Source organism: Rosa rugosa, chromosome 5 (genome assembly GCF_958449725.1).
Source record: "Rosa rugosa chromosome 5, drRosRugo1.1, whole genome shotgun sequence".
NCBI lineage: Eukaryota > Viridiplantae > Streptophyta > Magnoliopsida > Rosales > Rosaceae > Rosa > Rosa rugosa.
The window spans coordinates 32,963,331-32,980,632 of NC_084824.1; the positions used below are offsets into that span (position 1 = coordinate 32,963,331).

General features: G+C 38.0%; 1 protein-coding gene across 4 annotated transcripts; it reads right to left on the reverse strand.

The window, feature by feature from the left end:
- Window positions 1–248: 248 nt before the first annotated feature.
- LOC133708688 (protein SEMI-ROLLED LEAF 2) lies at window positions 249–12,044 on the reverse strand. Of its 4 annotated transcripts, none has more exons than XM_062134180.1 (20): window positions 11,935–12,044; window positions 11,677–11,839; window positions 11,525–11,593; window positions 11,008–11,123; window positions 10,053–10,167; window positions 9,423–9,551; window positions 8,675–8,722; window positions 7,902–8,104; window positions 7,612–7,808; window positions 7,236–7,525; window positions 5,659–5,808; window positions 5,227–5,565; window positions 4,955–5,104; window positions 4,242–4,317; window positions 3,472–3,599; window positions 3,133–3,291; window positions 1,905–2,045; window positions 1,703–1,831; window positions 1,318–1,524; window positions 249–724 (listed from the first exon to the last, which is right to left on the reverse strand). In XM_062134180.1, exons 2-20 carry the CDS (start codon window positions 11,809–11,811, stop codon window positions 566–568), a joined length of 2,940 nt encoding a protein of 979 aa, XP_061990164.1. In that variant the 5' UTR covers window positions 11,812–11,839; window positions 11,935–12,044; the 3' UTR covers window positions 249–565. The 4 variants fall into 4 exon arrangements, with proteins under 4 accessions (XP_061990164.1, XP_061990163.1, XP_061990162.1 ...); XM_062134179.1 differs by having other exon boundaries at window positions 3,133–3,315; XM_062134178.1 differs by having other exon boundaries at window positions 3,133–3,333; window positions 11,677–11,837; window positions 11,934–12,002.
- Between the last annotated feature and the right edge of the window lie 5,258 nt (window positions 12,045–17,302).

Genomic DNA, 17,302 nt, shown 5'->3' on the forward strand with positions numbered 1-17,302 from the left:
TTGTTATGATATGGTATGAGTGCAGCAGGTAAAAAAGTGGAGGAAAGTTCGGTAAACGTGATGAAGACCTCAAAAGCAATTGCAGAAAAAGGAAGTTTACATGGCCTAGCTACATTTTGCAGTCGCTCCATAATGAATGCACTAGAAGTCGGATAATCCATTGACCAAAAAAAAAGAAGTCGGATAATCCAAAAAGTGGAAAACCAAAAAACAATAAAAAAAAAACATATAGACTCGAACCCCAAAGGTAGAAAATGCAAAGCTGTATTACCAAACCTTTTCTCCCAAATGTTTGATCATACAATATACAAAGTAGGGTTTACCTATTCATAATAAAACCAAACTTACATCTACATAAATATTTGTGGAAGAGATCTCCCTTTCCTCCATTACAACTCCCCTTGCTCGCATTTGGGCGTGAGAGGTAGAAGAAGCATCTAAACATACTTCAAACTGGTTGAATTTAATGCTAAAGAATGAAAAAATAACCAATTTCTGGAAGAATATGAAGAGGAAAGGAAAATGAACTATAGTTACATACAGATGTATGATACAGATAGTGCCATTAACACCCAGCAGCTTTCAAGAATTTGTCATAAGGACTTGAAGGTGGTAATTTAAAAGAATGCTGTCCATACTCACGAGAACATATGAGGAGCTGGTTTTTCGCTTGAATTTGCTCCTTGGTTTTGACCTTTGGGTCCCATTCTGAAGATTCCAATCCCTGAAAGAAAATCCAATTTAAAGAAAGAAAAAAGGAACAAAATAATGCACACACACACCAATCCAAAACAAACAGAAAAACAACAAAATTGACACTATCACATATTAGTATTTCTACAGATTTATAATTTATAGATCAGCATAGCATGATGTCCAATTTAAGCACAGATATTAAGCATAAAAGTTAAACCACAAGGCATATATTGTGACATCATGCTATCCAGTCACTCCAGACTGATATTTTAAAATCAGTTCCTTCACACATAACACAAGGGTACAAGTAAAACTACAGAACTATATATGGAGGATGGGTAAACTCATTTTGATATATTGAGAGGTAGCAGCTCTTACTCATCAAATCTAGGGTGCTGAAAGGATAAGAGAAATATTTTGTATCTTTAGGAATGGTTTAAGTCTTAAGTATCATAGTTGTCAATGTGGGTCTGGCAAGCTCTCTCTTAATCCTTATAAGTACAGTAAAATTATTTTCTTTTTACTTTTTAGTTAAAAGGAGAATAAAGGGTTTTAGACCTGATATAGACTAAGCAGGCAAAAGTTCATAAACATATGGACTATAATTCTGAATTAACTAACCATGGGTGGTGAAGCATGGAATTTGTTTTCATGTACATTGGAGAGCACTAACGCCTTGGTTTCTAGTTGATGCTTGAAACTATGAAGAACTGCCATCTTTTGCTGTTTGCCCGTTACAAGGGCTTCACATTGGCTCTTCATTTGGTCATAAGGTACGGGCATTGTGGAGACTGGGAAGCTTGCAACTTGTTGGGCCGTTTCTAGAACCTGGGTTAACAAGCCCAATATGTTATATCCAAGAAAATGTGAGGCTAGTACAGATATTTTGCTTATGGAAAAAATGGCTAGCCTTGAATCTGACTATTGAATGTCAAAGGCTTTTGTCAAGCGTGACCTGAACATAATTCGTAAGAATATAGAGATAGTATCTTGGAGCTTGTCTTACTGAATCCAGGAGCTGATTAACATTTAAAATGTCAAGGGCGTTGATGGAAAGTGATGTCTTGCGGTCTGACTGACTTCCACTAGGTTCAGGGAAGGCTTCTTCGTCTGTCAAAGAACCTGGAGGCATCACCTGAGAGAAAACAACCTCTGTTATAAATGTAGTTAAAGGTGATGAAAATACTGATACAATTAAGAAATTTAACCTCATCAAAATCAGCAAAATCTATATGGGCAAGTGGAGAACATGGTCGTGGTGTCTCCATGAATAGTGGAGCTCCTAATGGAAATGCATCATCCGGTGAAAAACCCAGTAAGAGTTGCTTCTTGATGCTAGACAATTCATCCTGTAGAGAAGAGAACAGATATAAAAAAGATCAAAGAAAAGCTAGGGTGTGAATATGCAATCATGGATAAACATCATATGTAATATCTTACAGAGATATTAAAGTTTAAAACTCCTTTGCCAGAAGTTTTACTTCAAAGTCATTAACAATTAAAAAGCCAAGATATGATTATAAATATCTAGTCAAAGCCTGATATACCTTGGCCTTAACCAAATGGATGAAGTTTCAGTATACAGTACTTTTGTTAATAAAAACTAGCAAGCAGTTTCAAGCTATGTTACTCACGACCTAATCAGTATAATGGAATAAAAACTAGCAAGCAGTTTCAAGCTATGTTACTCACGACCTAATCAGTATAATGGGTGCGTGCCCGAGGTCTTTGGATCAAGAAAGCATTTTTATTTTCCCAACATATTTTTTTCTGTTTTTTTGTTTTATTTTTTTAATTTTTGAGCCACCTCCTTTTCAATATATCTTCCAGTAGCACAACAGAATACTACATAATGGAGATTCCATGTGAAACCATTCCTAATTGTAAAGCCGTAATGCTTGACATCAGAAAATATCTTCTATAGCTGTCATCTATTAATATACGTTCCATGCAGAACTTTTTTGACATCATGAATAGTTTATGTATAGTTACTTGCCAGAAGATTCTTCTTTAGTTTTTTATGCTAGAAAAATATGTGTCCAGCATATGAAATTGTCTGTTTTAGCAAAAGAATTAGGCTTTGAAAGAGATGAGATATTAGCATCTGTTACAGATGTTAGAGAAATAAAATTTGTCCCAGGGTCTGGTTTAAAGTACTCCTATCCATTCTATGATACAGGAATTCTCTATCTCATAGTTAGGCCGGATCTCTATGGACACTAATTGTGTTGTATAATGTCAGTATCAAAGCAATGTACCAGTCTGGATGCTTTCCATATATTCACTAACACTAAGAAAAAAGAGCACAAACCTATTGATCAATAGCGTTACTTATTTGGGTTCTGAGTTCTTACTAAGGTAAGATAGTTTGCAAATAAGGGTAGTTGCACTAAAACCATTTGCTTAAGAGAGTATATAAGAGAACACGTATATCACCTCTGACAATATGGAAAATTTAGTCATGAAGTGGGATATCACGGTTTCTTTCAACAATTGGTCATCTAGTTCAATTGCTGAATGAGACTTCAATGCAGCAACTTCGTCTGGCTGTGATCCATAGGGTAGCTTCTCCATATCGGAGTCAATTGTAACTGCCTGCAGTCGGATATCGTCAACCAACTGAAGACAAGGATCAACCTATAAATAAATAAAAAATAATATAAAAAAAAATGAAAATTGAAAAAAAGTAAGCCTCAGCAAAAACACAGTTATATCAATTTATAAACAACTAAAACATTGAAAAGGCACTCTGAAGGGTAAGATGTAGAAACTGACCATTTGATCCATCAATGATGCTTTAACAATGGGAATTAGCTCCGGGAAGTTCCCCGCCCGGGCTGCAAATATAAGCATGTATGATGCCAACGTATAAAGAGACCTTCTACGAGATTCTTGCAAACCCCCTTCATTATAAATTGTACATGTTAGACCTACATATGTGGTATTGGAGCCTACAGTGAAGCATGTGAAGTAAAGTATTGAAATAGATGTCACTCACCATGCCCTAATTGGTTTGAGAAAATCAATGACTTATCAGAATTTCCATTTCTAATAAAAGCCAAGGGAAAGCTTTCTCATTGTTCGCTATTTATAGAAGGCATTTAAGGAAAAATTTGGGCAAACTAATAAGTGATGCACCTTTTTTTTCCTTCGTTAGTCCATTCTTCTTCTTTTTTTTTTTTTCTTTTTTTTGGGCCAAGTAATGACTGGTGAATTTAATAATGTCAAGGGTTGAGAGAGCAAGAAACTGAGTTCAAGGAATGCATAGCGAAGCCAGATTCCTCAAAGTCACATTACTCATTAGTCATTACTGTTATCACGAATTAAGCAATTACTTGGTAAACACATGAGATGGCACAAGAGCTTCACTTTAACCAAAAGATAATCAGACTAGTCTGAACCAGGAAACATATCTAGGGTAATTTAAGTAGGTATAGTACAAGAGCTAAACACTCTTGCATTATGATGTTTTACCATTATGATGTTTTCTGCACCAAATAGGGGTTAACCAACAAAAGTATCATATGATGATAAATCCAACTTACCATCTTGATCCAAGGAAATAGTCCTGATGGAGAATGCCAGCTGGAAGCATCTTACTAAAGCCATATGACTTGAAGCCTGCCAAGACAGGAGGAAAAAAGTCATTATCACTAACAGTTGAGAAAGGCCATCGGGAAAAACAAATGAATAATTTATACACTTAATCAAACCATCAAGTTAAGATGAATGTTGAAGACACTCCACTCTGTCCAAAGTTCAACTCATATTTCTGATTCTCAAGTTATTAAATCTGTGTAATCCTCTTCACCAACCAAATGAAATGCCTTCTTTTGGTTGTTATCATGGACTAACTGCTGTAGTAATACCCAAGAAACCAACCCGTCCCCTATAAGTGGTTGAGTTTTGTACAGGCTGGGACATAAATTTCAGTTATAGTAATGCTCCAATTTTCTAATTCTCGCATTAACCCTATAATTCTCATGAATTCATTTGACAGCAGAAGAGCTTTTACTTTTACTTTTCAGATATTCATTCTCAGTAGTGGATGTCTAGGTAGTGCAAAAAATAAAAAGGTTGGGAACCAAGGTAGTTTTGCCAAAGCAACGATGGAGTGCTTACAAGATACCAACGTAGAAGAAAATGTATGATACCAGGATTATGTGGATCAAGATGTGCAGCAATTAAAAGATAAGAAAGGTGTTGGACAAGTCATAAATAAACCAATAACATTATAAAATATGCATTAAGTTCCCACCTTTGATCGGGTAAACAGTAAAGCAACATTATAAGAATGAGCCATCGCCTCAAAATTTGCTGGGGTATTCTCTGCAGATGTTGCCTGAACCCAGATTGATGAAAGCAATAGACTCACTTGATGACTGCTTAACCGAAGGGAAGGTAGTTCCTGGAAGTTTTCAGATAAGACATTTGATAAGATTTCAAATAAAACTTCAGTTCGACATATATAGTAAGACACTGATTTTTGAGTTTTAACTACTGTAATTGAAAGAGTTTAAGATCTCATACTGCTCTTGCACCCGTCAAAGCACTCTTGAAGCTGCCAGATTGATTTTCACAAACATCTGATATTTGACTTTCCTCTTCCCTCAACTCTCCATTCGCGGTTGCTCCCGTGTCTTTTCTTTTATCCTTAATGGAGAAACTCCCATCCTTTACAAAGTCCAATCTACTGACAGATGAAAAGCCAGAAACAGTCTGCACAGAGTTCATTTTCTGCTGTAGCCAAGGAACAAGTAGAGATGGCACAAGAACAATAGAGAAAATACTGTGTGCTCCAACACGTGTTTCATGGTCTAGGTGGGCCATTGCTAGGAGTAACTGGTGAAGCAGAGCATCAGGGAATGCCTGAAAAAGTGATAACTGATAAGTTAATGAGGTTTAGATGGTTAAACAAAATTTGAACATGAAAAAAGTGAAATCTGAAAATGTTTCCCTTGCCTTTTTGTGATAGGATATGTTTGGAACAGAAGAGACCATCTTTGCAGTTAGATAAACAGCAGAGACTGTCGCCCTAGCTACAATAGTACTAGATGGGATATTCTCCAGCACCACAGCCATCATATCAAGTATGGGCCCCACATCTCCAACCTAAGAATCAAAAACAGTAACACAAGTGTAACAACACTGAATAAGTGATCCATTGCCACCCAAAACACACACACACACACGCACACACAAACAAACAAGAATAAACACAAAACCAACAAGCATGTTTTTGTCCTACTAAAATCTGGTTGATGTTCAAGTTTACTTTCTGTTTCATATTCTAGCTACTCTACTGACCAAAATAACTCATCATACATCTTTTACATAGGGCCTTGTGAGAATTTCTTGTTTCATCCCAGGTTAAGAGCAACTCTCCTTTAGGAGAGTAATGAGATTTGGATGCAAATCAGTATGATGCAAGCAAGAATGACTATGATTATGAAGACAAGGGAGGATGGACAGCAGGATGGAAACAGAAAGAAACTTCTAAAGGAGAGAAAAAAGATGAGAGATGACTATGATTATCATTGCAATAAGATGTGAATAAACAGTAGATATGAACATTGAAAATTGATCCTGCAGTTTTTCTCAGTCCTCCTAATTATAGTAATCACCAACCAGATCTCAGCATGTGGTGAAATTAGACAAAGATGAATTACAAAGACTGAGAAGAATCAAACAAGGCGAAAATACAAACAAATATGATCTGTACTCGAGAATACACTCCACAGCCCAACTTGAGTAAACCACAGGTCCACATGCATATCCAATCCAATCAACTTTTAGAAGAGTTTCTCTGATCCAACACAACGTTAGATAGATAATTCCAGAATACGAACCAAAATATTAGAGCTGCAAAAATGAATCTTTGAAGCTTTGAATTTAGCACTCCTTGAAAGTTAAAAGACCACTAGTCCTGAGATTAGACTCAAAAATCAGAATATTGCGAAAGTCCTTAACTCATCAGCTTGACAAAGACTATCAATTTCATATGTTTAGATTTTTATTTTTATCAATGTTAGAAAGAATAATATCTTTCGTTCCCTAAACCACCCAAACTAAAGAAAGTGCAACTTATACCAAGAGCTTACTCAAGGGATTCTCTATAAAAAAAAAAACTGTAAGTTACACTAAGAATAACAAACAATTTCAAACATGCCAGACACACCCTAGAGCTTAATCTGAGAATTTTTCATAAAGATAATTCTTCTTGAGCCAAGCTTTAGCTATTGCATCACATGGTCAAAACAGGAAGTGCATTATTTTCAAATTGCTAACATTTTGAGCAGACAAAATCATCATGTGATTCTAACATGGAGAGATCACAACCTAATTGTGTAACCTACCAATTTGATCACCCAGAGAGAGACAGGGAGATGGCAGACAGACAAACAACTGAACTCAATAAGAATACCCTCATGACGTTCCCCTAAATTTTCATTCTGGAATCCATGAGGACACTTACAAGATTTTCCAAAATCTTGAACGGTTCACCCCTAAATTAAAAACTTCACGTGAAAGAGACATACCTTATTTGACAGTTGCGAGATGCATCTCTCTAGTGCTGACTGAAGATCTTGGTTCCATTTATCTGTACTACTAGGGTTGGACCCTTCAGCTTGATTTTGCAGGCATTTTCGTAAATGCTTTATCAGGTCAGATATTGCACCAATAATCGCAACTGATGCCTGCTGCTTTGCACTTTGTGCTATTTGTGTGGTGACATTTACAATATCAGTTTGCAAGAGAGGCTGTTTGACAACATTCTTATGATCCAAGTGCTTGACCAATATGGATAATAACAGATGAGAGTTATCTCCTGGTGTTCAAATAAAAAACATAAGTCAATTGAACCCAAATGTGGATTAATAAAAGAAAACACAAAAAAAAAAAAAAAATCCAAACCTGATTCCTCTAATAGTGACTGCAGATACATTAAAACATAATAGGCAAGTGGTTTTTCTGGGGACCAATGGTTCGCAGCATCAAAATTTTGGAAAAGGGGTTCAAGCACTCGACGCACTGTTGTAGCTTCCTTTGCCAATCTGGCTATATTACGCAAGCAAACCTTTGACCAGTAAGACGGACTCTTGTCTGTATCACTGTGAAAGTGGCATGTGATCAAATAATGTAATAGCAACATAAACAATTCTCAGCAACATATGAATGAGATTACAGGGAAAAAACAAACTAACATTGTGGGATCCAAATCAGGGGTTTTTAGGTTTGGTAATGAAGGAACCTTCTGACTAACATCTGGAAAAGATGAATCATGAACTTCTGCTTTTAGCGCTTCTTGAACCCACTGGTGCTGAGATTCAGAAAATTGTCCGTCTTCTTTCACACTCCCAGGTTTAGTATGCATATTGGTGTAATTTTCCATAGTCACTGATATGATCTATTTCGGAACCGGAAAGAAATTTTCAAATTGATAGCAAAAGTCAAGAATTATCTATAATCCATAGCCTATCCAAAAGATATGATTGTTTTACACCATGGCAAACCTTTTTTTTATCATTTTAAAGATGACAATTATTTTAGGGAAAATACTCCAATCAAATCAATTTGGACATGCCCTTCCAAACTCTCCCCTACATTTTATTTACACAGTGTGATTTCATAACCGGAACCGTTCATACTTTAAACCACTATTTACTAATCCAACTGCATCAAAGAGATGAATGGTGTCATGAGATTGTAAACTTACCAAAAACCATCCATTTGTTTGATACAGTTGGATCAGCAAACAATCTTGAATTTGGTTGATATTAGGCATACATGATCATCAAAGTATGCTTCAGAAAATGCATGGTTCTGAATATGAAACTACAATGTGGAATGTATGCAAATAAGAAAGCTAGACGGATGTATCCAAATTGATTTGGACAAGAGTATTGTCCATAATCTAATGTCCTGTTTATGCCAAAAGTATAAATAACAGAGGCGATGAAAGGTTTGGAGTACTCACATTGTCAAAATCCATCGAGATATGAGAGTGCTCACCCATGAACCACACCTTCGTACAAAGAGTACGGTAAAAAGAGAGATAGATTTTAGGTCAGTTGACCACAGAGGAAATAAAAGAAGAAAATATTAATAGATCAATGAAAAATGACAAGTAATAAATAATGTGTTATATCGGAAATATTATTATTGAACATCAGTACTGTTATGTTACAAGTGCTACTGCATGTGCATACCGAAACCACACAAAAATAAACAAATAATTAATTATATAATAATAATAATATTAATAATAACTTAAGAGATACTCCAGTAGCACGGTCAAGGAAAACTTGGCAATTTGCTTAAATTTTTGGAAACCGAGAAATAATGGTTGCATTTTGGTAGATGTCTTGTGATGGTTTTAGTAAGGCCAAATACCAAACTGAACCAATCTGCACACACCCCTAATTATAGTTGTCACCAAACTCAATTTGGCACGGTTAGCCAGAGATGAAATTAACTTACTACTGTATCAATGTCACAGTCTTGAATGTAAACATGCATGCAATTATATTGAAATACACAGGCAGAAAAAATTCCCAGTAATGTCATTAACTAAATATATTCCTAGAGAATATGTTGGATTGGATACTTTAGGAAAGGTTAAGGAAAAAGAAGCAAAAGTGCAGTAGAATGTAAAAAAGCATGCAGGCATATGAGTGCGGACCAATTCATATAAGCTTAGAGCCAAGCTAAAAAAGGTAATGTACCATAAAAGCCAGTGATTGCAATCCAGCTGAACGTAGACGTAGAGCTCTTTCATCATCTCCCATTTCTTGAGCCAATTCACAGAGTTTAGGAATAAGGCCTTCTAGGTTGAACATGTGTGTACTATCAATCTACTTTTATTTCAAAGAGTCAGTTTCACTTAACCAATGGAAAAGGTAGAACATGCAATCCATGGCATTATGCATATAAGCTAAATAAGTTGAATACAATGGTCTAAAGCAATCTAAGGAAAATTTAATCGGTCCCTCTACATTATGCACAAGTGCAATCCCCCCCCCCCAACACCCACACAAAAAAATTAAGGCTTAGAAAAGTCTGAAGTTTGGTATCAAACAATGATTAACTTTCAAGTAGAGATTTTTGTATGTAATATCATTTAATAGTTGTTTGACATACAGTATGTATTTACTTATTGTACCTCCTAATTTTCAATAAATTATTAAAAAAAAAAAAGAAGCTCAAGGTCCTTTTCTAAAATATATTTTACAATTTAGCGAAATCCTAGTTCCGCCCTCGGACCCATTAAAAGCCCCTTAACTGAAAATATACCAAGCATGCCACCACGCAATTGGCATAATATACCTCACAGATTCAAGATTCTTTGTAATTACCTGGCTATTTATAAAGTCGACAAGTGTATTGCAACCCAGAATCCGCATTTCATCATGTCGGGTTTGTTCTAAGAGAATCCGAACAATTCCTAGTAGACTACTTGCAAATAGTGGCCTGCAAGCATTGAAGTTCAGAGACGAATATTATCAAGTTAGGGGACAAGTGGAACCGTAGTAGTGCATCAATGGAACGAGTCTATAAAATTACGAGAGTAACATTACTTTGGAAAGCAACACCAAAGCACACATAATATCAATGTTTAGATCATTGTTCCTCTTCTCTTTCTTGATGGCACATGCTTATTTAACACCAAAACAGAAATTTCTAAAATAATGGAAACATAAGATGACAAATTCATAATTTCATATATTTAGGGATTAACAATTTAAATGACATATCATTGTGCATTTAATTTACTATCAATGAATGGGATAAAGCAATCGCTAACAACTAATAAGAAGTTTGCAGTGGTGTGCTAAACATAGAACTATCATGATTCATTTAATTTATAGGGATAAATCACTAATAGAAGGATAACATATATTAAAATAAAAATCTTATAGAAAATAAAAAAATACTTTAAATTTAACACCAAGTGAAAATATAAAAACTAAACTGTATAAAATTTTCTTTTTAAAAGTTACATCCAGATGAACAGAAGTGTAAGAAAACAGAAAGAGTGCCACACTAACGCTATTCTTCTGAAATATATACTATTACTATTAGACAATGTAAAAGTGCTAAAAGGAATTCAATTTATTCGTCGAGCCAAGTTGGGAACAAAAATATTGGGATTATATCCCCTGGAAGATTAACTAGCCAGTTTGATATGCATTAGTCAACTAAATAATACAGTTTGATCAGTAAATGGTTATCTTTCATCATTTTGAAGCACCGCTTACTATAAAGCAAATTTAAATGATAATATGAAGATACTCATAAGACCAGACTTACATCTGCACTTTACAGGAAGATAGTAACTTCCTATAAATGCACAGTATGACTTTAACAGATCCAAACTGTTCGTTTCGCAAATCCTTGTAACATTTTTGCTCTAGATGCTCAGTAATCTGTGGAGAGAAAGATTGATACACATGAGATGGACCATAGGAGGCATTTTTTCTTATAACAAACCAAATAATGTCTTTGTCTAACATGTATGGGGTGAATCGCTTTTGGAAAGAATGAAATGCAGTATTCTGAGTAAAAGGAGTTTTGCGAATATTCTACCATGCTCTGGGTTTTTCAACAACTATATCTGGTGAAAGGCAGATCTAACGGTTGAAAAACACGGTGCAAGTTACAAGGTCTCAAAAAATTTTGAACTCTAAACTCTTCATAGAAACTCATCAAAGAGACTTTCTGATATTTATTGCGAAAAAAAAAAAAAGGGAAAGGGAATCAGAGCTGTGGAGAGATAATCTTCTAGTTGGAAAACCAGTATCTGTATACTAAAAACAGAGAGCGTTACCTTGGGAATTCGCAATGGGTTCTTCAGAGCATATTCACAAAGTTTCCCAATCTTTCTGTCATTGGAAAACTGGTAAAGATGAACAGTGGTGACATGTGAGTTAAATTTCACAACGAAGCAATGAAAGTGAGGGGAATGAAATTGTAAACTACCTGATTACGGGGGAAGATCTCAGCCAGCAACTTCTTGTAGCGTTTGACTGGTTGCCTTGACCTTGCACGCAGTGAGGGACAGAAGAAACAGAGGCTACCGCAGGCGGGCACAACTCGCCTCGATACAACCCCCATTTTCTAACCCCCTTCTCTTCTCTTCTCTGCTCTAACACAAAATCCAAATCATCAAATGTGGTTTGTTTCGCAACGCAATCAATCAAAGGCAATCCAATCATCAAGAACAAAATGATCGATACCTTTTTTTTTTATGGAGGGAGGAATTAGGCGCTGGAGATTGCGATCTGGACTAACAAAAGTTGACAATAGCAACGTTTCAAATGTCAAAAGATGATGATCTTTTTTATCAGAAAAGTTGAAAGTAATCATTGCATAAATTTTTACCTCAAAGGATAATAGCCGAGGGGGAGAAGAGGCTTGAAATCCCCCCAGGCCTCTTTTTTCTTTTTCTCTGCCATTAATATTGACACAACAAGGTTGGTTAAAACTGAATTTTTGTTGTCCCAGTAATAATTACAGCTTAATTTCCTTCATTTTATTACCTCACTACTAGCACTAGGTCTATAAATTTCATTTTATGTACACTAGTCAATTAATTGTCATTTTATTTAGTAAATTTTAGTTTTAAATTATATTGTTAATCAAAGGACATATGTAGTTAAAAATTAAAGTTTTTGTCCATTTACCCTAATTCTATGGTCATTTATCTCACTTACTCCATTAAGTTTTTTTAATTTCTCCTTACTCATAAAGACTCTATAAGGTAGCTCATGATAAACAGCGAAAACTACGGAGCCTAGGTTTCGCCCTTGCGTTTTCCAGTTTTCTGCAGTGCCGCCAGCCGGCTTCAGCGGGTGGTTCATCCACCTTGTTCGCCTCCAATATGAATATACTGATTTGGAACTGTCAAGGTATTGTTAATAGAAGGACCAGACATGCTCTGAAGATGCTCATATAAAAGCATCGTGTTCCTCAGTGAGACTCACTGCACCAAAGAACAACATCAGTCTCTGTGTCGTTCTATTGGCTTTCCTCACATAACTCACTTCGATCGTGTGGAGAGATCAGGGGGCCTTGCCTTGCTTTGGGATGACTCCATCTCGGTTAGGGTTCAGGATGTGGAGAGGTTTTACATTGATGTTTTTGTCGCAGCCCCCAACGAAGTGGAATGGAGGTTCACAAGGTTTTATGGTCATCCTAAAACCAACCAACGTCATCTGTCGTGGGACTTGTTACGATCCTTGGCCCGGAATCCTGGTGAGCTTTGGGTTGTTGCTGGGGATTTCAACGAGATCTTGGAGTTGGGAGAGAAGTCAGGAGGTAGACTACGTAGTCAGGGTCAGATGCAAGCGTTTCGGGAAGCTCTGTTGGATTGTAATTTGCAAGATATGGGTGCAGCTGGAGGGCTGTATACATGGTGTGATTCGAACACGAAAGAAAGGTTGGACAGGGGCACTTGTACACCGGCCTGGTTATCGAAGTTTGGGTTTTCACGTGTGATCAATCTCCATCCTAGTCGATCGGATCACGTCCCTCTACTTTTGGAGGTACGTAAGGAGCAGCATGGACATGAAAGATTTAGGCGTCAATTCAGGTTTGAAGAGATGTGGTGTAGCCACGAAGGCTTTTCGGCACAGGTGGACGAGGCTTGGAGTATTCCATACGGGGGGGACCCCATGCTTCAGCTTTGCCGCAAAGTTAAAGGGCTAGGTGATCATCTCCTAGCATGGGATCGAACTGTCTTTCGTAGCAGAAGGGAGGAAGTGGAAGGGATTAGGGCTCAACTGGATGTTCTCATACAAAAGCCTTTTGACCAAAATGATAATGCTCTCAAACTGCAACTCTCGCAGAGATTGAATGAATTGATGTCCATTGATGAGATATATTGGAGGCAACGTTCTCGAGCCATTTGGCTTAAAGAAGGTGACCGGAATTCCCGGTTCTTCCATAAGAGAGCTTCCAACAGACGACAAAAAAACAAGATTAAGGGTCTTTTTGATGCTTTTGAGATATGGCAAGAGTCCAAGGCCGGTATAGATGGGGTTGTGTTGGAGTATTTTCAGAATATCCTTAGTTCCCAGCCTCCGGATGTGCAGGCCCAAGACTTGGTTCTCCAGACCATTGAACCCCGAGTCTCGGCAGAGATGAATGCTCTTTTATTGGCTCCATACAGTTCGGAAGAAGTTCGTATCGCTCTGTTCCAAATGCATCCTTCGAAAGCACCGGGTCCAGATGGTCTTTCCCCCTTTTTCTTTCAGAAGTACTGGGATTTAGTTGGGCACGAAGTGAGTAGTGCAGTGATTTCGATGCTAACGCAATCTGAAATTCCCCCTGATTTGAATTATACCTATGTAGCTCTCATTCCCAAGATCAAAGAAGTGGTGAATATGTCCCATCTCCGACCAATCGCTTTATGCAACGTTATTTATAAGATAGCATCCAACGTTATTGCTAATAGGCTCAAGAGCTTCCTGCCCGACATTATCTCTCCCCAGCAGAGTGCTTTTGTTCCTAATCGTCTTATCTCCGATAATACTTTGGTGGCATCAGAACTAGCTCATTATATGCACAAATTGCGGCGTGGTCAAGAAGGATTTTTGGCTCTTAAGCTGGATATCAGTAAAGCCTATGATAGGCTAGAATGGGGTTTCTTGCAACGTATAATGCTAAAATTGGGGTTTGCGGCGCAGTGGGTGAAACTAATTATGTCTTGTCTTTCTACGGTACGCTATTCTTTTCTTATTAATGGTACTCCTCGGGGCTACATCACACCGCAGAGAGGCCTGAGGCAGGGAGATCCATTGTCTCCCTACTTTTTTTTACTATGTGCAGAGGGCTTGTCTGCTCTTATTTCGCATGCGGTTTCTAATGGTCAATGGAAGGGATTGCGCATTTGTGATGGTGCTCCGTCTATTAGTCACCTCTTGTTTGCTGATGATAGCATGCTTTACTCTTATGCTACTCCCCATAATTGCACACGGATCCGGAATGTGCTCAATCTTTATGAAAGAGCCTCTGGGCAACAAGTGAATCTACAAAAGAGTAATGTGGTTTTCAGTGGAAGCGTTTTGCCACATTTGAGGGATGCAATGCCCCAGGTCCTTGGGGTTCAAGTGGTAGACAAGCATGATAAGTATTTGGGAATTCCGACTCTTGTTGGTAGATCTAAGTCTGATACCTTTGCTTATATTAAAGATAACTTGTCTAAAAAGTTGACAGGTTGGAGATCCAAGTTGCTCAGTGTTGCAGGTAGAGAAATTCTAATTAAAGTGGTAGCTCAGGCTTTACCATTGTATACTATGAATTGCTATCTCCTTCCTCAGACTCTCATTCAGGAACTCCATCAATTGTGTGCCCAGTTCTGGTGGGGCAGCACGGATGAGAAGAAGGCTATGCATTGGAGTGCTTGGGATGAACTTTGCAAACCCAAAAGCTTGGGAGGCATGGGCTTTTGACACCTCTTTGTTTTCAACTTGGCTATGTTGGCAAAACAGGGGTGGAGGTTGATTCAAAATCCGGACTCTTTAATCGGTCAACTCTTCAAAGCTCTTTATTTTCCCCATAGTAATTTCTGGGATGCTCATCTAGGCTCACAACCATCCTACGCATGGAGAAGCATATTGCAAGGTAGAGACATTCTTAGAGCTGGTATCAAACAACATGTTGGGAATGGTATGTCTACCAATATATGGTTGGACCCATGGTTGATGGATGAGGATTTGAGTGCCTATTTCACGGACAGAGTAACTCTAGTGGCCGATCTTTTCACATCTCCAGGAGTGTGGAACTCTACATTATTATCAAAATTATTTCCTGCTAATATTGTGCAGAAGATTCTTTCTATTCCCTTTAGTCCTCGGAACCATGCTGATAGGTGGATTTGGGGTGGTGACAAGAGAGGTCAATTCACGGTTAAATCAGCCTACCATGTAGCTCGGAGCCGGATTCTCACTGATGATCCTGCCCCACCTAACCCTAGTGCTTCTCTTTGGCGTCGATTATGGACCGCTCCAGTTCCAGGTAGCGTCAAGATCTGTGCATGGAAAGCAACCTCTAATATTCTTCCTACTCGGAGTAGGCTTAGCGAATGGGGTATTGATTTGGATACCCAATGCCCACTCTGTGATGAAGAAGTTGAAACTCCTATTCATGTCGTCCGCGATTGTCCCCATGCTACTGGCTTGTTTCAGGGGGCCAAACTACCTTTAGTTTCGAACCCCACGAATGTTGCAGATTGGCTCTCATCTATCACCCCGCAGACTTTTGCCTCTACCCTGATGATCCTCTGGGCCACTTGGAGAAATAGGAATGCAAAAGTATGGGGGGGAGACTTCAAGCATGCTTCACAGATTGTCCCAATGGCTTTGGGTTGGCTAGAAGAGTTTAAAGCAGCTCACATTAAGCTAGCCTTGGCTGCGAGGGCGACTCCAGAGTGGCAGAAACCTCCAGTTGGCTTTGTAAAATTGAATGTGGATGCAACCTTTGATCAACTTTAGTGTCGAGCGGGTTTAGGTGGTGTGTTCAGAGATCACAATGGGGCCTTTCTTTATGGGTTTCGACACTCTTTCTCAGCTACTCATTCTGCTAGACATGCTGAACTCTTAGCATTGGTCTTGGGAGTGCAATTGGCCATTGATAATCACCTTACACCTTTGCTAGTGGAGACTGATTGTTTGGATTTGGTGTCTGCAATATCCTCTTCTTCCTTGGATTTGTCGGAACTGGGTTTTCTGTTGGCAGATTTACGGGTCTTGTTGCATGATGCACAGAACGCTAGAGTCCTCAAGGTTGGAAGACAGGCTAATGGTGTGGCTTACCTCTTGGCTCAAGAGGCCAAGCATGCTGACTATCAGCTAGATCTTTTTTCATGTATTCCTCCGTCTGTGGAGGCTAATCTAATCTTTGATTGTAATGATTTTCCATCAATGAATTAGTCTTTCATTCCCCTAAAAAAAATAAAAATAATAAAGACTCTATAAGGTCTTCCTTAATACTGAATTAAGTTTTTTTTTTAAAACTATTTTATCCTCACTCCTTTGTTACATAGAGAGAGAGAGAGGAGACATAGTGGCAGTGGCTGTAATTCATTACTTGGGTTGAGAGTAAAATGGTCATTTGCGATAAATTGTGTAGGTGGGAACAAAAATCTGTTACTTGTTTTAGGGAATCAGAAACTGAGAGAAATTCGCTGTGTATTCTCATTGATAATAGGGGACTCTTTATATAGAGGATTACAATGCATAGAATCCCAATCATACAAGGAAAGTAATCGTACATTGAATAGGAATCTAGATCCTTCTAATTTAATCCTATTACCACTAGGTCAAGTAACCTAGAGTTTGGGCCAAACACATATTAGGGTTTACTTGAACACTCCCCCTTGTGTTGCCCAAACGCGGTGCTTCTCTCGTTGCCTCGTTAAAAACCTTGTCGAGTAACAAAAACCCAGTGGGACAAAAATAACCTCGGTCGAAGGGGAAAAAGAGCACAACACACCCTTCACGTTTCGAGGTGAACATGTAGACATCTCCCACTGATGTCTGCGCCTCCCCCTGATGACTACGATCATGGGAGTTCAAATAATTTCCGCAAGCCAATTCTTGCCACA